The sequence below is a fragment of the Lithobates pipiens genome, unplaced genomic scaffold (assembly GCF_037356315.1).
Source record: "Lithobates pipiens isolate NorthernLeopardFrog02 unplaced genomic scaffold, aLitPip1_a1.2 Scaffold_27, whole genome shotgun sequence".
NCBI lineage: Eukaryota > Metazoa > Chordata > Amphibia > Anura > Ranidae > Lithobates > Lithobates pipiens.
This window is the reverse complement of record NW_027507788.1, coordinates 126,831,398-126,857,551: the sequence shown is the minus strand read 5'-3', so window position 1 is coordinate 126,857,551 and position 26,154 is coordinate 126,831,398. Positions and strand designations below refer to the sequence as shown.

At 43.8% G+C, this 26,154-nt stretch overlaps 1 protein-coding gene across 1 annotated transcript in view; it reads right to left on the bottom strand.

The window, feature by feature from the left end:
* The window catches only part of GRIN2D (glutamate ionotropic receptor NMDA type subunit 2D), a 1,088,828-nt gene that overhangs the window by 73,075 nt on the left and 989,599 nt on the right, over window positions 1–26,154 (bottom strand). The window contains exon 12 of the mRNA XM_077457432.1: window positions 4,046–4,206. Coding sequence (XP_077313558.1) covers window positions 4,046–4,206 — 161 coding nt within the window. The remainder of the gene's footprint in view (window positions 1–4,045; window positions 4,207–26,154) is intronic.

Sequence of the window (26,154 nt, the reverse complement as noted above, 5' to 3'; positions counted from 1 at the left end):
GTTTGTTTGTTCTTAGAACAAACGAACATATAGGGCCCTCACGGGATGTTCACCCACCACGGAGCGCCCCATAATGCACTGAGAGATTGCAGTGCATTGACGGCTGCTGATTGGCCAAAGCACGCACATGACCTGTATGTTTGGCCAATCACAGCACAATGTGCTGTGAGAGCCATGATTGCCTTTGGCCAATCATTGCTCAGGTGCTAAGTCCATGCCCCACACTATACAAAGCTGCTGCTTACAAAGCGGCTGTATATAGTGAATGAATGGAGATTAGGCAGGTAGTGTAGTGTGCAGTCAGTGAAGTAGAATATATAATACAGTTAAGAGTATATAATATAGTGCAGTCAGTGTAGTATATATAGTACAGTTCAGAGCTTATAATGCAGTCAGTGTAGCATATACTAAATTGGAGAGTATATAATGCAGTCAGTGTAGTATATATAATACAGTTCAGAGTATATAGTGAAGTCAGTGTAGTATATATAATACATCGCAGAGTATATAATGCAGTCAGTGTAGTATATATAATACATCGCAGAGTATATAATGCAGTCAGTGTAGTATATATAATACAGTGGAGAATATATAGTGCAGTCACTGTAGTCAGGGCTCAAAATTTCAAGTCCGGAGCTACTACCCAGGCCTAAAGGGTTACTCGCCCCACCCAACCCTGTCCCTAATTCCGCCCCTAAACACACCCTCGTAAATTATCTCATGAAATTACACTTAAATGTTTTATGCAGAATTAAGTTAAAATACTAAATATTAACAACAACTTTATCAGTGCCCTCAGCACAGCCTCCCCAGTGCCCATTAAGACATGCTCACCTGTGCCTATCAATGCAGCCTTGTCAGTGCCAATCAATGCAGCATGACCTCTGCCCATCATTGCAGTCTGACCTGTGCCCACCAATGCAGAGTCACCTGTGCCCACCATTGCAGCCTCACCTGTGCTCACCATTGCAGCCTCACCTGTGCTCACCATTGCAGCCTCACCCGTGACCATCATTGCATCCTCATCAGTGCCCACCATTACAGGCTCACCTGTGCCCACAATTGCAGCAGGGCCTGTGCCCACAACTGCAGCCTTACCTGTGCCCACCATTGCAGCCTCACTGTGCCCACCATTGCAGCCTCACCTGTGCCCACCATTGCAGCCTCCCCAGTACCCACAATTGCAGCCTCACTGTGCCCACCATTGAAGCCTCACTGTTATCACCACTGCAGCCTCACCTGCGCCCACCATTGCAGCCTCACCTGTGCCCACAATTGCAGCCTCACCTGTACCCACAATTGCAGCATGACTTGTGCCCACCATTGCAGCCTCACCTGAGCCCTCCATTGCAGCCTCACTGTGCCAACCACTGCAGCCTCACCATGCCCACTATTGAAGCCTCATCTGTCCCCACTATTGCACCCTCACCTGGGCAGAGGAAGAGAGGGGGCAGCTAGATCCTGAGAGGAGGAAGAAGAGAGCCTTGGGCTCACAGAGCAGAATAGCACGCCGGAAAAGCTTACATTAAAATTGCCTCCGTTCTGCTCGCCATCATATACAGCCCCGCCTCCTCCTGACCAGGAGCCTTTGATAGACAGTACACCAATCCAATGCTGGAATGCGTTCTGTCTATCATGGGTCAGGAGGAGGCGGGGCTGTATAGGACAGCGAGCAGAGCGGAGGCAATTACAATGTAAGCTGTCACAGCAGGCTGTTCCGCTCTGTGAACCTGCAGCTCTCCTCTTCCTCCATGCTCTCTTTCCCTGGGGCGATCACTGGGAGAATGGCTCCAAATCAACCACGCTCACCAGAGGTGCTCACCCCCACACTCCCAGGTAGCCCAGCTCCTTGCAAGCCCTCATTTTCCACTCTCAAAATGTGAGTATGTGAGTGTAAAATTTGAGGGCTATGTAATACAGTTTAGAGTATATAGTGCAGTCAGTGTAGTATATATAATACAGTGAGAATGTATAGTGCTATCATTGTAGTATATATAATACATTGCATAGTATATAGTTCAGTCAGTGTAGTATATATAATGCAGTGGAGAATATATAGTGCAGTTAGTGTAGTATATGTAATAGAGTGCAGAGTTTATAGTGCAGTGCAGAGTATATAATACAGTATATGGAAGTGATTAAGGGAAACACTATGACAGAATTAAGAAAAGATCATGTGACGTCAGAGGGGGCCGAGGTCATCCAGTTAGGGCGGCACAGTGGTATAGTGGGTAGCACTCTCGCCTAGCAGTAAAAAGGGGTTGCTGTTTCGAATCGCAAGCATAACACTGCCGGCCTGGAGTTTGCATATTCTCCCTGTGCCTGCGTGGAGCGGTGAAGGAGTGGTGAAGGAGCGGTGTATTCACCGCTCCTAAACCGCTCCTACCCATTGAAATCAATGGGACAGCGCGGCAATACCGCCGGCAAAGCACCGCTGCAGCGGTGCTTTGCGGGCACTTTGCGGGCGGTTTTAACCCTTTTTCGCCCGCTAGCGGGGGTTAAAACCACCTCGCTAGCGCCCGCAGACCGCCGCTAAAATGATGGTAAAGCGCCGCTAAAAATAGCGGCGCTTTACCGCCGACGCCCGCACCGCCCCAGTGTGAAAGGGGCCTTACAGAGGATCTCCCATCTACTGTACAGGTGCAGTGATGGACCGGGCAAAAAAACTCAGAGGTCATAGGATTTCCAAAGCTCTCTTTTAGCATATCATTATACCTATATTTGTATAAGTGGCATATACCATCACTACACAGAATTATATGACTTTCCAGTCCTGCCCTGTATTATCTCTTCTTGTTTGTTGGCAGCTGGCTTTTTTCATACAGGTACAGGTAGCAAGTGAGTAAATTTTAAACTCACTACCCACCAAGGAGGTATTTCTCTTCTTCTTCCAGTGCACCTTGTCCACCTATCGACAGCAATTTTAAGTATGTTTAACCACTTCAGCCCTGGAAAAATTTACCCCCTTTCTGCCCGGGCCATTTCTTGCAATACGGCACTGCGTCGTTTTAACTGATATTGCGCGGTCGTGCAACATTGTACCCAAACAAAATTGACGTCCTTTTTTTCCCACAAATAGAGCTTTCTTTTGGTGGTAATTGATCACCTCTGTGGTTTTTATTTTTTGTGCTGTAAACAAAAAAAGAGTGGCAATTTTGAAAAAAAAACATTTTATTTTTACTTTTTGCTATAATAAGTATCCCAAATTTAAAAAAACAAAACTAATTTTTTCCTCAGTTTAGACCGATATGTATTCTTCTACATATTTTTGGTAAAAAAAATCCCAATAAGTGTATATTGATTGGTTTACGCAAAAGTTATAGCACCTATGAAATAGGTTATTAATTTATGGCATTTTTATTTATTTATTTATTACTAGTAATGACGGTGTTGTGCAATTTTTATCGTGACTGCGACATTGCGGCAGACAGACATTTTGACACTTTTTTGAAACCATTGACATTTATGCAGCGATCAGAGGTTTAAGTTGCCATTTATTACTGTATAAATGTCACTGGAAGGGAAGGGGCTAAAACTAGGGGGTGGTCAAGGGGTTAATTGTGTTCCCTCATTGTGTGTTCTAACTGTGGGGAGGATGGGACTGACTGACTAGGGGATCCCCATTCCTGCTCTGTCCCAACCATTTTCGGGTAGACATCGTGGCCGCAGGGCACGCACATCTGCTTCTCAGTGATGTAGCGCACTCCCTATACTGGCGTTAAGCTGAGGACATCATATGACTCCCGCCCAGGAAGAGAGATCCTGTAGACATCATTTGACTATAGACAGGATGTGAAGTGGTTAAAGCCAAATCTTTCATGTATGGAATGTACTGAATATTTAAAACCAGTTCTGCTCTGGAAACATGGGGGTTGAGTTATGTGAAATGTCGCAAAACTCTACTTTGCAAAGAATACCCAATTGTGTGCAAAGAAAATAATAAAATAATGTTTGCTTGCTTATGATTGGATGATGTAAGTCAGCAGAACTTTGCTTCATTCACTAAGTTCTGGGGGAAATTCATACAACACATTTTAAAATATACCCTGTTTTCAGATTCTGTAGAGCATCTTCTACATGTCGCTGGTTGTACTTAATCATGTAGGCGTGCATGTCTGGGTAGTTACTCCGAATGTTCTTCTCTGTGCTCCCATTGGGTACTGTGCCAAACTTCAAAGGCGGGTACTGCTCATGGGGTCTCTGAAACTGATGTAGAAATACATGGAATTAAAAGCACATACCATAACATTTACATTAGGTCCAGTTTTGATTTACAATGTCATTTTAAAAGGAAAACTACATAGTGTATTTTCAGTAAGTACAATTTATGACTCACTACTGCTAAGTTTACCTGACAGTAACCTTAAATGTGCATTCTAGGGAGAATACATTGGTGCATATTTGTATGTCAGACAGATGCAGCTAGTTACATTGCCAGTTTACCAGCTAAAAAGGGAACAAAGTCTATACCAAGTAACTGTAGACCTGTTAGTTTAACTTCTATAGTCGGGAAGATAGTGGAGCGTTTAATAAAAGACCACATAGATGAGTCCTTGCAGGAAAAAAAATATTTTAAGCAACAGACAGCATGGATTTATGAAAAAAAGAAGTTGTCAAACAATTCTGATTTCTTTTTATGAAGAGGTAAGTAAAACCTTGGACAGAGGGGTAGCTGTGGATGTGGTATACCACACAAGGCTAATGTATAAGGTAAAGTCTACAGGCTTGGAAATATCAGTTTGTAAATTGATAAAAAACTGGTTAAAAGACACAATTCAGAGAGTAGTGGTTAATGATTCTTACTCTGAATGGTCTAAGGTTATTAGTGGTGTACCCCAAGGTTCAGTGTCTTTATAATTGATATTGGGTCTGGGATTAAAAGTACAATTTTTGATTTTGCAGATGACACTAAATGATGCAGTGGAATAATGGGTCTAATTGGGTGACTATGTGGCAGATGAGGTTTAATGTTGATAAATGTAAAGTTATGCATCATACATACTAGGGGGACTCCAAATACGGAAAGGTTTTTTCACAGTAAGAGCTGTAAAAATGTGGAACAGACTCCCTCCAGAGCTGGTTCTGGCCAGCTCAGTAGATTGCTTTAGAAAAGTCCTGGATTCTTTCCTAAACGCACAGTATATAATTGGGTACTAGCATTTATAGGTAAAGTTGATCTGATTTCCTCTCAGGAGGTCAGGAAGGATTTTTTTCCCTTGCTGTAGCAAATTGAATCATGATTTGTTGGGGTTTTTCACCTTCCTTTGGATCAACTGTGGGTATATGATTGGGTATATGGAATTGTTTGATATTATTTTTTATTTATTTATGTTTGTGGTTGAACTAGATGGACTTGTGTCTTTTTTCAACCTCACTCACTATGTAACTAAGATGGATGATTGATGTCTGGTTCACATCTGTGTGCTGCTTTACATGTTAGTTGTGTTTTACATGCATTTTAGGTGTGTTATCACTGAGCTCTAGAATGCATGTTTTAATAAAAGAACATAAAAAATGCAGCATGCAAGACCTTTTTTTTTTTTTTTTTAAATGTATATTTATTGAAAAAAAAGGATTTTTGTACAACAGATGAATTCGTACATATTGATACAAATAATCAAGATTGATAATGTAACATCATCAAAGAAAACCGCCGCAGGCGGGAAATAGACTGTTAACATTTCAATACAGCACGTCAAAAGGTAAGAAGAAGGGGGCGTGGCTTGACCGGAGCCAAGATGGCAGCTTAGCACCAGAGCTCCGGCGCATAGCGGGCATACCAAGCGGCCCACGGAACACAGCGGCCTTAATTTTCGGTTCCGTAGTGGCGATCTGACTCGGGCACCTCTCGACAACATGACCAGACGGAAAAGAGCGAAGAAGAAGCCCAGAAAACTGACGGCTTACTTCGTACAGCCGCCTAGATAGCATACCAAAGATTGCGCCGGCCCGTCCTCCACTCCGCTCCTTCCGCATGATCCCTGGGAACAACAGGAGAAATCGACCCACACCGGCGGCGAACTCTCCCCTGACGACTCGCGGACATCCACCCCGCTGAGTAGGAGCCCAGCTAAAGCCAGGAGCAGAAGAGACTACTCTGACACACCGCACCAACCTGAGGTGAGATCCCCTGTTGACTCTCAAGCAGACACTAGGGAGTTTCATGACTCCATTACTTCCTTCCCCACCACTAATCAGCCGGTTTTAGACACCACCCTTAAGGACATGCTCGTCTCCTTGCGAAGCACTATCCACACGGACATGATGTCCTGCATGCAGAGTTTCGGCACAGAACTTAAGGAGGTGGGCGAGAGGGTGAGCCATGTCGAAAACAAAATGGGGGAATACGCCACTACCATCAACGACCTGATCGATGCTCACGACTCGGTCGAAGAGGACCAACAGTGGATTAAAGCTAAATTGGCAGACCTGGAGGACCGGGCCAGGAGAAACAATGTGAAGCTAAGGGGTATCCCTGAGTCCGTGACCCCGGCAGAGCTGCGTCCTTATGTTACCAAGCTGTTGTCCACCCTCATGCCGGATCTCTCGCCAATCGAGATGTCCATTGATAGAATCCACCGGATCCCCAAACCATCCTTTATCCCAGAAAATATTCCCAGGGACGTACTGTTCCGTATGCATTTTTTCCAAACTAAGGATCGCCTGATGCAAGTGACCAGGCGAGGGGAACACCGCAATACAGACTTCTCTGGCCTGCAATTCTATGCTGATCTCTCGCAGCACACCTTGCAGCTACACAAGAACTTGAATAACATTACTAAGGTCCTGCGGAATCATGACATTAACTACAAGTGGGGATTCCCCACCAAGCTAGTTGTGCACAGAGACGGGTCCAACTATGTGATCTCTACACCTGATAAAGGCCTCCAACTACTTAGAAAATGGAAGATACTCCCTGACGATTCCTCTTTGCCTCATGATGTGCACAGCCCTAAGAGTCGATCATCTGCTGAATAACTGACTTTTCCTGCCGTTACTTTTTCATTACTTTTCTTGACACCAGCTGACGGCCGTTGTACTTCTTTAGTTAGTCCCTAATGGGGCCCGCCTGATGGAGCTGTGCTTTGTTGGTCAATATAGACCCCACTCACTTGAGCAGATAAGATCTGCACACGGGTCATGACGACCCTCCTTTTATTCATTTTCTGTTTTCGTTCTAGTTCTTTTCCCCTTGTTCTGTTTTTTCCCCAGGAGATTTCAATGCCTTCCCAAAGTCCAGACGCCGTCATCCTTAAGCTACTTACATGCCTTTCTCATGATGGTGACTTGGAGAAGATGTCCCACCCATCGTACCTACCTCTCAGCTTGCTACGGTTTCAACAGGTCGAATTGTACTGTGAGTACCAGTATCCCCCCAAGTTTAGCTTCCAACCTCTGAGTACTAATGCCTCTTAATATCTTGTCTATTAATGCCCATGGTTTAAATCACCCGGCAAAAAGATTTTCCTTGTGGAAGGAGGCCGAATCTTCGAAATGTGATATACTATGCGTCCAAGAGACACATTTTCGCAAGGACTCTCCTCCAAAATGTACAGCTAGGGGATTTCAACATTATTTCTTCTCTAGCACTCACAAGAAGAAGAGCGGGACTATGATAGCCATTAGAGATACTGTCGCTTTTCAACTGCATCCGGAGCTTACAGACCCGAACGGTCGTTTCATAATTTTAGTTTGTGATATTAATAACGTGCGCTACACGCTGGTGAATACTTATGTACCTAACGTACGCCAGATCCGCTTTTTGAACAGACTTATGGTCAAAATCTGCAAAATTAAGCAGGGAGCTTTGCTGCTGTGCGGAGACTTTAATGTTGCACCTGACCCCGCAATGGACTCAACTTGTACTTCTACTAGGAGACCTCAGTCTCTGGGCAACTTTCTTCGTAGGAATGACATTTTTGATGTTTGGTGTTGTAGACATGCTGGTGAGAGGGACTACTCATTTTACTCTCATAGGCATCACTCTTATAGCAGGATAGATCTCTTTCTCTCGGATAGGTGGCTCCTCCAAAAAATCACGCATACTAAAATTAATACAATCACCTGGTCGGATCATGCATCAGTGCTGATCACCATTGCCGATGATAGCCCCTCTAATGCCGCTTATTTGTGGCGATCTAATTCCCGATTAATCCAGGATCCCACCACCAAACGATTAATCGAGGACCACCTGTCCGAGTTTTTTCGGTTCAACTCTACCCCCGAGATCGCTCCTGATATAATATGGAATGCGCATAAGGCGTTTATCCGAGGTATCTTTATACAGCAGGGGGCGCGGTTGAAGAGGCAGAGGCAGAGGCAGACAGATAAACTCCTGAACAAAATTGCTGCTTTAGAGAACCTACATAAATCTAATCCCACCCCGGCCTTTCATTCTGCCTTGGGCCGTCTACGACATGAACTTAGGCTAGTGCTACTGCACAAATTTGAACAGGTGGAGAGGAGGCTTAAATTATCCTTTTACTCCTCGGGCAACAAGGCTGGAAAGGCCTTGGCACGTAGACTTCAGGGCCAGAGATACAAATCAAAAATTCCTTATTTACTTAATTCTAAGACTAATGTCAAAGAATGCGATCCCCAGCAGATCGCTGACTCTTTTAGTGACTATTACAATTCCCTATACAATTTGAACAAAGATAACTCCACTCCACAACCGACTAAGGAAGACATATCAAACTTTCTTGCCCTAACAAAACTCCCTACTCTTACTGCTAAACAATTAGATGAACTAAATTTGCCCTTCTCGATCGATGAGACCTACAGGGCCATAGACACCCTTCCAATTAATAAATCACGGGGCCTGACGGGCTAACTGGGGACTACTATAAGTCTTTTAAAATGATTCTGGGCCCTCACCTTCTTAGGGTCTATGAGAATGCCGCTGCCTCTGCTCTCTTCCCGCAGGAGATGTTGGAAGCCGTTATTGTTACGATACCCAAGCCGGGCAAAGCCCTGGAGGTACCTCAAAACTTTAGACCTATATCTCTGCTAAATAACGACTTAAAGATATATGCTAAAATGATTGCACTTCGCCTGATGCCGATGCTACCTAACCTTATTGATGCTGACCAATCTGGTTTTACCATGGGGAGGCAGTCTTCGGACGCCACTAGGCACTCTATTGATGTTATCCACTTAGCACGGGCTCGGCGAACGCCTTCTCTGCTCCTTGCTTTGGATGCGGAGAAGGCGTTCGACCGAGTTCATTGGGGATATTTGGAGGAGGTGTTGAAGTCATTTGGATTTACGGGTCATATTTTATCGGCTATATTGGCTCTCTATTCCTTGCCTTCGGCTAGAGTTTACTCCTCTGGAATGTTGTCAAAGCCCTTTCAGATCACGAATGGTACCCGTCAGGGGTGCCCGTTGTCCCCTTTGATTTTTAATTTGACAATCGAGCCTCTGGCGGCGTGCATTAGACAGGACCCTAGGATTTGTGGGTTTGAGGTGCATAATCGCAAACACGTCATAGGCCTATTCGCTGATGATGTGATCCTGATGCTTACTAAACCAAAAACCTCACTGATGCACGTCGCCAGAACCTTGGAACATTTCAGCAAAGTCTCGTACTATAAGGTGAACACAACCAAATCATATGTTCTCGACCTAGGAATTGCCCCACATGAAAAGAAAATGCTGCAAGCTAGCTACCCTTTTATTTGGAAGGACTCCGGGATATCTTATCTAGGCATCACTTTAACCCCCTTTCCTGAACAACTTTTTAAAGCTAACTATGTCCCTCTTATAGATAAATTGAAGACGGGCCTTCTATCCCTCAGCAAACATATTCTCTCCTGGTCAGGGCGCCTGGCGGCGTTCAAGATGCAAATATTACCTCAGCTGCTATATATTTTTCGTACGGTACCCATTCCGGTCTCTAATACATTTTTTAATAAACTACAGTCTTTGCTCTCAAGATTTCTCTGGGAAGGTAAAAAAGCTAGGAGAGCTTTTAAGAAATTGAGCAAAAACAGGGGGGCTGGCGGCTTAGGCCTTCCTGTATTAGTAGATTACTACAGAGCAGCTATTCTGGCACAACTGAGGGACTGGTTTTCTATCGAACCGCCCTCGCTGTGGGGCGACATAGAGCGGCATTGTACTCCTGGTTGCAATTTGCTCAATCTAGCACTGGCATTTCCACTCCTGGAGCGGGCCCCGTCAGGCCTCCCACTCCCTGTAGTGGCGTCTCTGAACTCCTGGAAACTATTAGTTTCCGCACACCCACGTAGCAGCCCAACCTCTTCAATCCCAATGCCTATATCAATATTGACCTGGCTAATCCCCGAGCTATCCCTGCACAGATGGAATAGTTCGGGATTACAATGGATTCAGGATCTCTTTAAGGGACCCCGACTCAAGCCGTTTGCTCAGTTGCAGGTGGAATACGGTCTACCTCATTCAGACTATTTCACCTATTATCGTGTACAATCTTATCTCACAAGAAAGTCTATCCCCCCTTTTGTGGTCTATTGGAGAGTTAAACAATATCTTAGTGCTGGATGTGCAAAGAAAGGCGGTATCTCCTTGTTTTATGACGCTTTAAACGATAAGTCACTCTTGGAAAAGTCGGGACCCATGATGGCCTGGGAGAGAGATCTTGGGATCTCGATCCCTGATGATCAGTGGGGCCGAGCTATCCATCATACCTACGCTGCCACTAAAAGTACCTCCCTCTGGCAGCTAGCCCATAAAACCACACAAAGGTGGTATCTGACTCCCTACCGTCTTGCTAAATTTAATTCCTCGATCTCACCTCTCTGTTGGAGGAACTGCTCCCAAATTGGCACCATATTTCATGTCCTATGGTCATGTAGTAAGCTAGCTGAATACTGGAAGGGTATATTCGTGCTATTTAGACAAGTGACAGGCATAGCGACCCCCCCCCACCCCCACCTTGGCACTGCTTAACGTAGGAATTGAGGACATTCCCCCTTCACTTAGGCAGTTCGTAACCCAACTATTTCTAGCAGCTAAGCTGGTACTTCTCAGGATCTGGAAGGCTCCTCATCCCCCAGAAGTTCTAGAGGTTATTAGAGTCCTTGCTACCCATTATGCCTATGAACTTATCTTAGCATCGTCATCAGGGAGGCGTACTGCCTTCCAAAACAACTGGCAGCCTTGGTGCGATTGGTACAAAACTAATATTTCACACTGACTGATATACTATATCCTTTCCTCTTACTGAGAGCATAACTGCATACAGATAATTGAGTGATAATCTCCTTCTACGGGACCTAGTATAAGGTCCCTTCCCTCCCTTCCCTTCCCTCTCCCCTCCCTGTTATGGTTTTACGTTTCCGTTCTTCCTATTGTTCCTGAATTTCTCTTTCATGTACAGGTGATTCTATGTAATGGTAATATGGTAACCGAAGGGGCATCTGATATAACCCATTTGATGGGGGCTCATTTGGCTGGTTTCTGTGTATTGCGGGATCTTGCAAAAGGTTCCGGCGCTTCTTCCCCCGGAGGTGCAGCTAGATCCCGGAAGGGGCGCCTCTGGTGGAAGTGCGGCATAGACCCAGGCTATAACGTAGACATTATTGTGGAAACATGTTATATCGAAAGTATATGCTACTACTTTATTGATGTTGTTATGAGGTTACCTGGACAAGCCTAAATTGTCTCTTATCTATACGGACTGTTTGCCTCGCCTGTACGAGAGTTGATGTACCTTTTTTTTTATGTCTGTTTATACTTGTAACTCTGAAAAATTTTCAAAAAAAACTATTGGTTAAAAAAAAAAAAGGTAAGAAGAAAAGGACACATCACGAATCTACCAATAAAGATACGTAGATAGACCAAGAGATATATTTGTCATTGTGGGAGGGGTCGTGGAGTATAAATCCTAAGGTCAAACCTGAGAAAAACATTCCCGAGAGTAAATAGCCAAAAAAATTAAGGTGTTGTCTCAGGGTTAAACGTGGAATTGTCCCACTTGTCCCATATTTTAGAAAACTTGGGTAGAGAATCTTGTACCAACGCAGTCATACGTTCCATCCTGCGTATGTATGCAATAGCAGAGATTAGCTGTGTTTGGGACGGAGGGGAGGTGGACAACCAAAGAGTAGGAATCGCTCTCTTGGCAGCTAGGAGAATATAGGCTGTCAATTTCTTGGCGTGTTTAGATAACGCCACGATAGGCAGGCCTAACAAGTAGTGTTTAGGGTCTAATGGAATATCTACCTCCAAAACAGATTGTAGTAGGGATTGGACCATAGACCAAAAAGGTACAATCAAAGGGCAGCTCCAGAAAATATGGTAATGGGTGCCCTCATCTCGTAGGCATCTCCAACACAACTTAGATACGGAATGATCATATTTATGTAACATTTCAGGGGTTTTGCACCAAAACATTAGTATCTTATAGGCCGTCTCTCTCTGCTCCACACATCTGGAGACTCTAGAAGTAGAGGTCCAGATGTCCTGCCATTGAGAAATGGTTAAGGGGGATGGTAAAATTGTAGCCCATCTTCTCATGTAGAGATGTGTATCTGTGGTGGGCGAGATTGAATTGTGGAGGACACTATATATAGAGGATATAAGTCCTTTCTGGCATGGGCCTTGCATAGTAATACTTCACGATATCGGGGGCTCCCAGTCCTCCATGAGATCGTGGAGCAAAAAACCACTGTTTGGGCTATCCTATGCAACTTATTCCCCCATATAAATTTAGCAAAGGCTCGTTGAATATTCCTAAGCTGAGGCATGGAGATAGCAACTGATAATGTTTCAAAAAGATATAAAAACTTAGGGAGTATGGCCATTTTCAATACGTTAATCCTGCCCAGGAGAGATAGGGGGCATGACGACCAACTTCTGAGTAGGCTATGCGTTTCCGCTATTAAAGATATATAGTTAGCTTCATAGAGGGAGCTGTACTTGGCGGTCAGGTTAATGCCGAGGTATTTGAGAGAAACGGGGCACCAACGGTAGGGGTACGTGGATTCCAAGGAAGCTTGAAGCGTGGGGGGAATATGAATAGGGAGCGCTTCGGTTTTAGTCGTATTAACCTTATAACCCGAGAGCCTACCGAAGGAATCTAAAAGAGTGTGAAGTTTGGGAAGGGAGGTTAGGGGTTTCGTCAGTGTGAGGAGTATGTCGTCCGCAAAAAGAGACAGCTTGTATTCTTTCAGTCTGAGGGAGATTCTACTTATGTCCGAATCCACCCGTATAGCTGCAGCCAAGGGTTCTAAGCATAGTATAAACAACAAGGGGGATAGGGGGCATCCCTGTCTGGTACCATTACTATGTGTGAATAGCGGGGATCTGTAAGATGCCAGTTGGACTTGGGATGTGGGAGACGAGTATAAGGCTTGCAGGGCAGATAGGAAAGAACCAGAAAGGCCAAAGCGCTGGAGCGTAGCAAACATGTAGGGCCATCCCAGCCTGTCAAAGGCTTTTTGTGCGTCTAAACTCAAAACAATAGCCGGGCGAGACATTTTATTGAGTAAATCTATGAGGTCAATGGTACGCCTGGTGTTGTCCCCAGCCCGTCTGCCCAGTACAAATCCCACCTGGCCATTATGAACCAGGGCGGGAATCAATAAGGAAAGCCTATTAGCTAAGATTTTGGTGAAAATTTTATAGTCGGAGTTAAGTAAGGCTATGGGTCTGTAATTATCTGGTAGAGTAGGGGATTTACCCGGTTTCGGGATAACTGTGATATGTGCGTGGAGAAACTGAGAATGTGGAATAATGCCCTTCTGTAGGGAGGTAAAAAGATTAAGCAGATGGGGGCTCAGTGTCGGGAGAAAAGTTTTATAATAAACATAAGGAAGCCCGTCAGGACCCGGGGATTTATGGGACGGAAGGACTTTTACAACCGCAGCCAGCTCTTCTGGTGTAACGGGAGCATTCAGGGTGTCCACTTGTGGGGAAGACAACACTGGTAATTTTAAGGAAGCGCAGAAATCATCAAAGCTATCTTGGGAGAATTCATGGTTAGGGTCAGAAGCGAGGCAGTTATATAATTTTTTGTAGAAAGTACCAAATACTTTAGACATCGTCAAGGGGCAGTAAGTCGGAGTGCCATCCGGCTGTAGCAGGAGGTCAGGATAGGAGTGAAATGGACGGGGCTTGAGCTTGTTCACCAACATCCTATGAGGCTTGTTGGCAAATTCATAGAACCTCTGTTTAGCCCAAAGCAGAGCTTTAGAACACTTGTGCATATCTAAGGATTTTAACCGTTCGCGGAGAGAGGTCACTGTGCGAAGACGCGGCACCGATGGGGAGGACACAAGCAGAGCTTCAGCTTTTTGCAATTGCGAAAGGAGGTCTAGTCTCTGCGCAGCCGAGTCTCGCTTAAGGCGGGAGCCAGCCGAGATACACAATCCTCTAAAAACGGCCTTGTGGGCCTCCCAAAGGGTGGACACGTCCCGCACCGACCCTTCGTTAAGTTGAAAAAATTTGGCTAAACCGTGGGATAAATGGGTTTCGGTAACCAGATCACGGAGGAGAAACTCGTTGAATCTCCAGTGGCAGGTCTTAGGTGTAGAGAGGGTGAGGACGAGGTCGAGCTGGACCGATGCATGATCAGACCACGTTATGGGGTTTAACTCCGAGGCCACTGCCGACGTTAGAAAAGGCGCCGAAACAAAGATGTAGTCCAATCTAGAGTACATCTTGTGTGGGGGTGAGTAGAAGGAGAATTGCCGATGTGTAGGGTGTTTAATCCTCCAGGTGTCTAAAAAGTTATGAGATCTAATGAGCTTGCGAAACGCAGTAGATGGACGTTCCGTTTTTAAGGAGGGATTGTCTGAAAACAGGGTCTGCCTATCCTTCCTAGCAGACATGGCCATATTAAAGTCCCCGCCAAGAATCATGAATGGCTGGGCATAGGTGCCCAGGCTGTCCAAGACCTCAGTAAGGAAGTGAATCTGGCCTGAGTTGGGAGCATAAACATTGATAATAGTAAGAGAACGAGATAAGTAGTCACAGTCCAGGAGGATGTATCTGCCCTGTGGATCAATAAATGAGGACTTAACCCGTAGCGGGCATGTCTTTTTAATCAGTATTGCCACCCCTGCTTTACCAGAGGGGTCAGAGGCCATAAAAGAGACCGGAAAATGTTTGGCTGCAAATTTAAGAGATCCCCCTGGGCGAAAGTGAGTCTCCTGGACTAGGACCACATCTGCGTTGGAGGACCTGAACTCCTTCAAAGCCAACCAGCGCTTATGGATTGAGTTCAGGCCCTTAACATTGTAAGTAAGTACCCTCAAAGCCATCGTATAGAAATCAGGGAAAGCTTAAGATACCCGTAATATACATACAAAAAACGGACATAACCATACCAACCAGGAAGATACTGGGACTCGTGGTGTGTCCTAGAAGTGAAAGGCAAATGAAGACATATAATAACAACAATGTGATTATAAAGCGTAGAAAAGTGCATCCAAATTGAACAAAAAATGAAAAAAAGGCCAAAAAATAGGCCTAAAAAATAGAAAAAAAAAACATTACTAATAGAAAAAAGGCCTGGGGGGTAAAAACCACCCAGGAGTCCACAGCCGTAGCCGTGGAACCAAAGGAGGCACATCAGGGGTTCCAGCTCATCTGGAGAGACCCCGCCACCTTCCAGCAAAAGTTACAGGAAATAAGAGCAAAACACTGTAGTCCCAACAACCAGAAAAGAACAGGGGCAGTGAAAAATATAACCCGTAACTAAAGTTGCAAATATCCCTTGTTAAAGAGGAAACATGGTGAGACAGGGGCCGAGGCCGAGATCAGCCAAATACTACACAAGGAAGCTTCCATCAGGGAGGGAGTCTAGGATGCAGGTTACGCTGAGGGGTAGAAAAGGATTTCTGCGACTTCTGGCGGGCAGGGGTCCAGATCCGAGCAGGAATGGAGGAGGGTCTGGGCGTCGTCGGAAGCGGCATGGGATCCTCGTCTGGAAGCGGTGGTAGGCCCAGGTTACGTATGAAAGCTTCACTCTCCTGAAGATCTCTCATAGAGTATTGAATCCCATCTTTAGTAGCAGAGAGGCGGAAGGGGAACCCCCAACGATATGGGAACTGATGATTTTGCAGATGGGCAGTCACAGGGCAAAAGCTGTGACGTTTGGCAAGAGTAATAGGGGATAAGTCACTAAAAATTTGTATCTTGGCCCCTTTAAATTCCAAACGGGATTTGTTCCGGGTGGCCATGGTCAAAGCTTCCTTGCTATCGTAGTAGTGAAAGCGTACGATAATGTCTCTAGGGTTGGCTCCGGCAGGCGGTTTTGGGGCCAGGGATCTGTGGGCCCTATCCATTCTCCAGTCTATGTCCGGGATTTTAGGGGCAACAACATTAAAGAGACTGAGTAGGTATGGTTTGATCTCCCCCTCACTAACGGCCTCCGGGACGCCTCTGATCCGAAGGTTTTGGCGACGTTCCCTATTCTCCAGATCTTCCTGTTGGGATTGGAGCTGAGAGACAGATTGTTTTAGACCGGCGTTGTCTTCTTCCAAAACGTGGACATATTGTATCAGGTCATCAAATTTGGTTTCCAGGACATCAGTCCGTTCTCCAATCTGGGCAAGCTCCCCCCGCAGTTCATGGGCCAGTTTACCCATTTCCTTAGAAACATTACTCATCAAGTCTTGTAGGAGAGCTCGCAGTTTATCGTCAAGTACATCAACTGTGACCGGGGCGGACATCGCGTCTGAGTGGCTATGTGACAAGGAATGTGGACTGTCTTGTGCCGGTGCTTGGGATGCCACTTGTGCGTACGTGAAAGAACCTAAAGAAGGGGCTGGGGAGGCCGGCCTGCTTAAAAATTGATCCAGAGTCTGTGTCTGTGAGGGCCGCAAATCCGGGGACGAAGACTGAGGAAGGTGTTTCGGCCCGTATTTCACCATGAGGCGTTGGGACTAGGCGTATATTCAGTTACATGCGGTGTTTCCCATAGAGAAGTAGCGAATGTGAGCAGCACGGGAGCATTGGAAGGCGGCTAAGGCCTATGTAAGATGATCACATGTCTGTCAAACAAGTGGGACCCAAGATGAGACCCCAAGATAGTACGCTGCCGTTCAGAAAGCACAAGCCAACCGTGGGGGGAGGGGGGATGGAGCAGGAGAGCAGGCCGCAGCAGTTCCAAACAGCCAGGAGGGGGAAGATCCAGACACCACTGCCCCACTGGGTTAAATAAGGGGAGAGGGCACAAGCTAAGGCAGAAACCAGGGTGAATAGCAAGCAGGTGCAGGCCACAGGCAGCAGGAGAAGGAGATGGGTGAACCAAGATGGCCGCTGAGCAGGCCGAGGGTAGGTGCAGGGTAGGAGGATGTGACCGGTGTATGCAGGCAGACACTCAGGAGGGTTGGTAAACTTAACTGAGGCAGGGATTAATGCCTGCGCTGGCTGGGGCAGCAATCCGGCCACAGAAGAGAGAGGGCAAGTATGCTGTTGGAGGCCTCGGGTGTAGCAAGATGGCCACCGGAGCTCACCTTTCCAGCTGGAGTCTGGGATTCCTTTTAGGCATCCGAGTGGCGATCAGCGGTGGTCTGGCGCAGGAGAGGCTGTCCTGAGGGGTCCGCGTTAGGTGACTGCTGCAGTCCCGGCCGAGGGGGGACTCAGGATGCGCCGTCCGGAGGCTCCGGGAAGCGGTGTAGGCCGCAAGATGGCGGCGTCCGGCCTGTCTCGCCGCCCGCCGCCGCAGGGTGAAAACGGCGGCGGATCCGACAGAAATAACGGCTCCGTCCGGAGCTCCGATGTCCCACCGGTGGGATGGAGAGGCCGGCGGGCAGAACAGGGATGCGGTGGACGAGGATGGGGTATGATTGAGCTAGGCCTCGGCGGAGCTCTCCCCAGACACGTCCGACGTCCTCGACTTCCGGCCACGCCCCGCAAGACCTTTTTTTAATGCACTACACCTATACTGCACATAAAACACACGGGGATGAATGAGGCCTAAGACATGGTACCCTAGATAACTTTCCACACATTTCTGGCAGTGTTGAATTGTAAGTCTGATGACTTGCTGCACATTTTCACTGGCAAGTTGTACACTGGCAGAGCACTGGAAGCACAATTTCTAGTAGACACTTTTGCAATTTGTAGCAAATTTGTTGGCAAGTCTCTAGCAAGAGCAAAAGTTGCAGTGGTGAGTCTACAGCAGGATCTCTGCAAGTCTACAGCATGAAAATTCAGCAACAATGTCCCACCTATGTGGTGCATACTAGCTCATTATGCCTTTGTCTTACAGTTTGTTTGTTTTTTTCAGGGCATACAACAGCTTGAAAAACCCTGTAACATGCACTTTGCCTTTTAGCTGACATGGGGCATAAATGCAAGTTTCAGGTAATTTATTATATAAATAATCCAAAAGTAAGCTAAATGAAATTTTTTCATATTTTTACCCGTAAATGTTTTTTAATTTCAGAGAAAATATCTGGCGCTACATGGAGCAAAAACAATTTAAAGCAAGGACATTCTTTCCCCTTGACTGTCTCTGCTATTGATCCCCGAACTACAGAGAAATTATGAGAACCTTATAAAATTGATCCAATAGTGTCTCCTTTTCTGCAATAGGCTGAATCTCATTTAATATTGTGCAGTTAATCTCCACACACATCTTCCCTTCATAATTAAATATCCGCCCCAGAATAGATTGGGGATGAATGACAACATTAGATTTATTAAGATGCCGCTTGCACTTTGATGGTGTCAGTTTTGGGGCTGGTTCTCCACTCCAATGATCATAATGAGAAATAATGTCTTCCAGGAAAGGACACAGTTCACAGGACACACCTGACAATGACTCATTCTCCAGCAATTCACTTGTCACGTCTCACATTTTCAGCAAACAGGTTTGTAGATCGTGAATCAAATGGCTTTGAACCAAAACAAAGCTACCGCAATAATATAGAAATTCTATTAAAATGTTTAAATGCTGTTCATTTTCTTAAAGTGAACTTGACATTGCCTGTAGAAAGCAAGGTCACGGGTTCTCTTTGTAAAAGGCACAAAAATCACCATGCTACATTCCACATTTCCCTGGTGCCCTGATATTCTACATGTATCCTCAGAAACACTGATGTAAATTTAAACTTCCTGGTCAAATCAAAACTTATGAATATTATGTACCCTCTGCCACACACACATACACCTGTTCTCACATGACATGGCACTGGAAATTGGCCAAGGAGTTGTATTGTGGGAGACAGGGGGTAAGAGTACATGTATATAACTCACATAAATACATTATAGATTCTCTTTAAAGGAGTCATTCTTTGCACATTTGTGACTCCCTTTCTGACTGAAGGGTCAAAGAATATACACCAAGCCTGACAAGTTTACTAATCACTTATACACATATATGATTCCTTTAAGAAAACTGACATTTACAAACTTTTTGTCTACCTCTTATAAAACTTTGAAAATTCTAATAACATATTTTTACATTTCCTTTTAGAAAATAGAAATGGTTCCAAAAACACAACCTGTTATCAGGGAAATCACAGCATCTACTACGAGAGGTAAAGACACCTATTTAAGATTGACACAACTAGTAATGTTGATTGAAGGAGCTGATTATGCCATGATTATCTCAGAAAAAAAATTGTATGATTTCAGCATCAATTAAGCTCTTTCCACTTTATGTAAGTCTATATTGAGACTTATTTTTAAATTGATCTGGAAGGTATATATATATATGTATATCAAAAACACTTTCATAATTAAATCTGTTCAGAATTTATTTCAGTATTCATGACTCAGATTCTCTTAAATAACTATTTGGTTTTAAAGGCTATTTTAAATTCAGAATGACTAACCCTTGGCTTTAAAAGCTGCAACATTATTTTTTCCTGGTACCATGTGGCTTCATTGAAGATTGTTCTATGGTGTCTGCGTGCACCTGTTCAAATGAGGCCAATGTCGCCGACCAACTGCCATAGTTGACACTTATTGCAATGTTTAATGATAGGCTGTATTGTTCTGCTTACAATATCATCCGCCAGCTGCCTGTTTAAGGCATGATGTCATTGCTATCTAAGTTGGCTTAATCAAGGAAACCTGAAACTATTCTTGGCTTTGTGCTAACTATATTTTAATTATATACTAATTGTTAAATTGTTTCTAATTCCTTTACTGCTCAGAACCCAACAGTTGCTTTCTGATGAGAACGAAACTGAGCTTGATTTACCTGGGGAAAATGGAAGTGCCTCCAGAGTTTTCACTTTGAATAATGTCAGAAATTGCACATCAAAATAGTAGCGTTCCCAGGATCATCAGAAGCAGATCCAATTGCAAACATTCATTACAGTGGAGAGAGACAACACAAAGCACACAAAATAAAGAACACCTCTTTTCAGGCTATCAAGTAGAAAACTAGGGCACGTCTCACAGATATCTTTTTTAAAGTTTTTTTTTTCTTTCTTTTTAGTTTAGAATTATTTTAAAATAACTCAAGTGTTGTTGTTTACTAACTTTATATAAGTTTGGATATATAGATGAAGAGAGCACAGCAAGAGTTTTGAAACCAGGATAACTAAAAGCATTTTTATTTTAGTGCTGAGAATTTCAGTGCAATTCAACACTTGGAAACCTGTCCTAATTATATACATTTATTTGATATTTTATTGCAGCTCTTATACATGTGTTCTGCTCTCTAAATAATGCATATTTATACAGTATATGTGGGGTTGTAGTTGATTTGAATGTGCCCACTATCACAGTTTTGCAAGGTTAGAAATATGTGCAGTCTTAAAGTGAACTACATAGATTCCCATGTGTTGCCTCACAGATTTATTATGCTTCATTCTTACATTATAAAGATAAATATCAGAAAAACAAATGGATTCACAGCACACCTTGCTCAAATGAAACCGTGATAGTTTACTTCCAGGTGTAGTTTGAGATTTCTGCCATCCGGCTTCCCCAAACCTGTCTAGATCTCCTCCTTAGCTTCATAGGTAACTCTTTCACAATACTCTGCAACTCCTGACACTGAAGTTGGCATTTCTGAAAAGTATGTATCATCCATCAGAAATACATCTTCTCTTACATATTGATTATATTATAGGGTTATTCTCTGTATAGTTGCCACTTTTGGCTTTAGTCCTGTTTTCATACAATCTAAATACATAGAGTTCATCCAACTACCACCACTACTTCCCCTCACTAACACCAATAAAAGTAGTATTCTCCTTCTCTCTAGCACAAATTTAAGGGGCGTGTTTACTCCTATTGACACCAATGTAAGGGATATTCTTCCTCCCTTTAACACAAATATAAGGGGCATTTCTTCTCCCATTGTCACCATAGCTGGAGTATTCTTTCTTAGACTGGCAACCAATGACACTAATGTAAGGGGATGTTTTGTTCCCTTTTTTTATGTAAAGGATATTTTTTCTTCCACAGGCCACCAATGTAAGTGCAGTCTTTCTTCCACTGGCCACCACTGTAAGTGCAATCTTCTCACACTGACCACAAATGTAAGGAGCTTTTTTTCTCTAACTGAGCACCAATGTAAAACGAAAAATTTGCAAAAAATGCAAATTTGTCCTCCTCCTGCCAATGTAAAGACTAGTACATTACATACTCTAGACCGGTGTTCTTAGTAAGCTGCACTGTACATTACATATTCTTGTCCACTACATTCTCTAAGCTGCGCTATATATTATATACTCTGGACAAAACGGTTGATTTCCTGAACATTTTTTGAATTCTAGGTAGTCCCATCTATTTTACCACAAATGGGTTGATTTACTAATCTAAATTAAAGCGTAAATGAACAAGCTTAAGTTAGAAGCTGATTAGTTGCAATGCGCGGTTGCACAAGATTTTGCACTTTCCAGTCTAAGTATATCAACCCCAAAGTGTTAAATCTATGGGCTTTATTTACTAAAGCTGAAGAGGGCAAAATTAGTCACAATTCTGCATAGAAACCAATCAGCTTCTAACCTCAGCTTGTTCATTTTAATTTTGGCAATAAAACCTGGAAGCTAATTAATTTCTACGCAGAATTGTGACTAATGTTGGCCTCTCCAGCTTTAGTAAATACACCCCTATATCTTTCATTTTTTTAGAAAACAATTAGTAATAAAAAGTTTAATAAAGAGAATATTGTGGAAAATAAGTAAGGGCAAAACTTTTTTTAGTTTTGGACAGAGCAGAGAAGGGGTTAGAACACCTGTCAGGCGTTTGTAGTGTCCCCGTTAGGCAGATTCATCCTCTCTATTTGTTATTTTTATGGTTATTCACTGTCATTGAAAGTGAAAAGAAAACAAACACATTTTTGGGTGTCCCCAGAACAGTAATAGAGGGTAAATATTCACATAGGGATGCCAGTTCAGGTGACCCTGGTGTTAACCAGGGATTCCCACACTTTGGAGAGGGCTTCTCTCACTTCCTGTTTTTTGCCTATGCCTAAGTACAGTAAAGGGAAATCTCTCCAATGGGACAAAGATAACAAAAACCCAGACAGGGATTATAATTCTCCCTTAATCTATCCAAAAAAGGTTTTGCTGTTAGTTGTACAGGAAGCCACATTTTGTGAGAACAAGGCCTGTGATATGTGTATGTACTGTGTATATTAAAATCGCAAATACATATTTCATAATTACTATTTCCAGCCAGCAGGTTCTAGGTTTCTTTTTACATGTTTAGCAGGCTAAACATAGTTGTTTTTCTAAACAAAGCCTCTAGTTAAGAGAGTTAAATAACTGAAGTTCTAATTACACACATATCTAAATGAGTACTTGCATTCTTTTCTGCTCTTCTCTGTTCACAAAAGTAGATTCAATTTGAAACAGATAGTTACAAAGGAAACCTTAAAAAGTCCAGAATGCTCTCTAAATAAGGTGCACCCTATAATACTGTATACAAACCCAAAAACAAAAATTTAATTCCTTGTAGTTTACTAGTCCTTAGTTTACATGGCTGCTTGGGATGAGCAAGACAGGCAACGTTCAGTTTAAAGGGAGTATCAGTGAACCTAGCTTGAAGTCTGCAAAACCCCACTAAGGTCTCTGTGAGCTAAATTTTGTCACAAGAAACAAATGCTAGTACTTGGTACCACACCACAGCATAATACTAACTTTCATTTTTTATTGTACACAACATTAAAAAGATTTAAATCAGACATATGCAATATGTCCTGTTTGAAACAATTGCAGTTATGTGTCATGCCAGTAGTTGATAGTCATATCCCAATGGGTCAGAGACAATGGGGGTTATTTACAAAAGGCAAATCCACTTTGCACTGCAAGTGCACTTGAAAGTGCACTTGGAAGTGCAGTCACTCTAAATCTAAGGGGTAGATCTGAAATGAGTGGAAGCTCTGCTGATTTTATCATCTAATCATGTGCAAGCTAAAATGCTGTTTTTTATTTTCATTGCATGTCCCCCAAGGATCTACAGTGACTTTACTTCCATGTGCACTTTCAAGTGCACTTGTAGTGCAAAGTGGATTTTACTTTAGTAAATAACCCCCAATGTCTCATATAATTCCTGACACCTTTCGCACAACAAAGCACTCTTCCGCAAGTAAATCTCAGGTCTATCTCTAAAGTTACAAACAAAGCCACAATGAGGTTCAATACATATTTTAAATACATCATACAATCAGTACAGGACATATCTACACATATATATTACATGTAGGGATGAGCTTTCTGTTCCGGTCAAACATAAGTTCGACTCAAACATTGGATGTTCACCCGTTCGTCAAAAAACGAACATTATGGGCCGTTCGTGCCAAATTCGAGCAGCACGTAATGGCCCATAAAGCACTGGCAAACAGCCACGACAACTAAGAACTGTCAGCTCTGCAGGGGTAGGCTCAGAGGTGGTTGACGCCATGCCAGCTTCAGCCAGGAATGGTTGTATGCGACAATGGCACCAACCTCCTCTACATCCTCCAACAGGGACATTTGACCCATGTTCCCTGTTTGGCTCACATCCTAAATTTGGTGGTGCAGTGGTTCTTGAGCAGATACCCAGGCTTACAGGATCTCCTGAGGCAGGCCAGAAAAGTATGTGGTAATTTCCGCCATCATATAATTGCCAGTGCTCGGCTGGCTGATATTCATAGAAAGAGTTCCACCAGGTGAAACTCAACATTGGCAATGCTGCAGCGGCTGCACACACAGGCAGCAGAGGGCCATCAATGAGTACCTGTGTGAGTATGGCACCAGGACAGGGTCAGAGGAGCTTGGCTTTTTTTCACCACGCCAGGGACTACTGATCAAGGATGTATGCACTGTCCTGTCACCATTTGAGGAGGCCACAAGGATGGTAATTAGTGACAGTGCATGCATCAGTGATACTGTCCCTCCTTTCTTCCTGTTGGAGCTCACACTTTGTGGAATAATGGACAGGGCACTTGAGGCAGAACAGTGGGAGGAAGAGGAGGACTTCCTTACTTCTCAAGGCCCCCTTTATCAAGATACTAGTATTCCTGCAGGCCCGCCAATCACACAAGAAGAAGGGGAGGAGGAGGATTGTGTCAGCTGGAGGTGGAGGATAACACTCAGCATCAGCAGCAATCTTTAAGGGATTGTTTGCAGTCTGGCAACCCTTCTTGATCCACGTTATAAGGGTAAGGTTGCAGAACTTATCCAGCCTTTGCAGAGGGAGCAGAGGATGAAACATCTTCAGGAGGCCATGCAGAAAGGTTTGTGCAATGTGTTTCCAGAGCCTGGGAGGTTACAATTTCCTGGGGCTGGACAATGTATTGCTGAGGCTTCGTTCAGTCACAGAAAGAGCGGTGGAGAAGGTGGCCAGCTGACAATGCCTTCAGACAATTCTTCAGTCCTCAGCGCCCGGGTCTGATTGGTTCCAGCTACCATCGCCAGCATCTGAATTACATGGTGCTGAAATACCAGGGGCAAGATCAGGCTTGGAAACCTATCCACCAAAACATCCACTGAGTTACTGGGTCTTGAGGGTGGACCACTAGCCAGAGCTTGCTCAATATGCAAATGAGCTACTAACCTGTTCTGCATCCAGTGTTCTTTCTGAACACTTATTCAGTGCTGCTGGAGGCTTTGTAACTGATCACAGAGTGCACCTGTCCACAGACTCTGTTGATCGGCTCACATTCATAAAAATGAATCAGTCTTGGATTACCAGCTACAAAGCATCTGATGCTGATGTATCTGATTGATTTTTCTATGAATGAGGGATGCCTTGAAGACTGCATATGCTGAGTGACTATCCTATTATGCTGAGTGACTATCCTATTCCTCCTCAATCTTCATGATGATGGCTTCTAGGAATATTTTCACTTCATGGCACTGCCACCACTGCCTAAGGCCCAATTTTTTTGCCCCTGTTTAACAGGGGCAAGCAATTACAATTTCTGATCTAATATTTCACAACAGGGCCTGTTCCTGCACTCGACAAAAGTATCTGTGAGGCTTTACAGTGTTGTATATAAAGGCAGGACAAAATAGTGAGCACAAACTATCAAATAATGAATATAAAGGGGTGGGTCCTGCGCAAATCGTGCCACTCAAATAAAATACACAAATTCAAAATAATATAAATATGTGCATACATACAATGCCGTGAAAAAAATATAGTCCAAAAAACAGCACGCATAAAAATATATAAAAAATATATAAAAAAATGGAAAAAAGGTTTAATGATAGAACAATAATAAAATGTCCGCTACTCAAGGCTCCCAGAACTCTCACCTTTAAACGAAGTGAATAAGCAAATCAAACAAACTCCAGGATTCTCTTATTTCATTCATAAATAATAAATAATAGCCATCAGGAAATCAGCTCAAAATAAGAGAGAGGAGGGGGAGAGAGAGAAACAGGAGACTTCCATAGTGTAGTAGGGAGGAAGTTGTCATTATACCCTCTTCCTGATTGTGCTTGTTTTTGCAATTAAAATGTGAGAGTCTTTACTGCTTTTTAATAAATCTACCTGCCGTTTTTTAAACTACTACACTATGGAAGTCTCCTGTTTCTCTCTCTCCCCCTCCTCTCTCTTATTTTGAGCCATACACTGTGAAATAGAAGTGAAGATCCATTTCACCTATTCTGGAAGCTGGGACTGGCCCTCTAGTGGCGGAATTGTATCATTGCATCCCTCCTTTGGATTTCCTGATGGCTATTATTTATTATTTATGAATGAAATAAGAGAATCCTGGAGTTTGTTTGATTTGCTTATTCACTTCGTTTAAAGGTGAGAGTTCCGGGA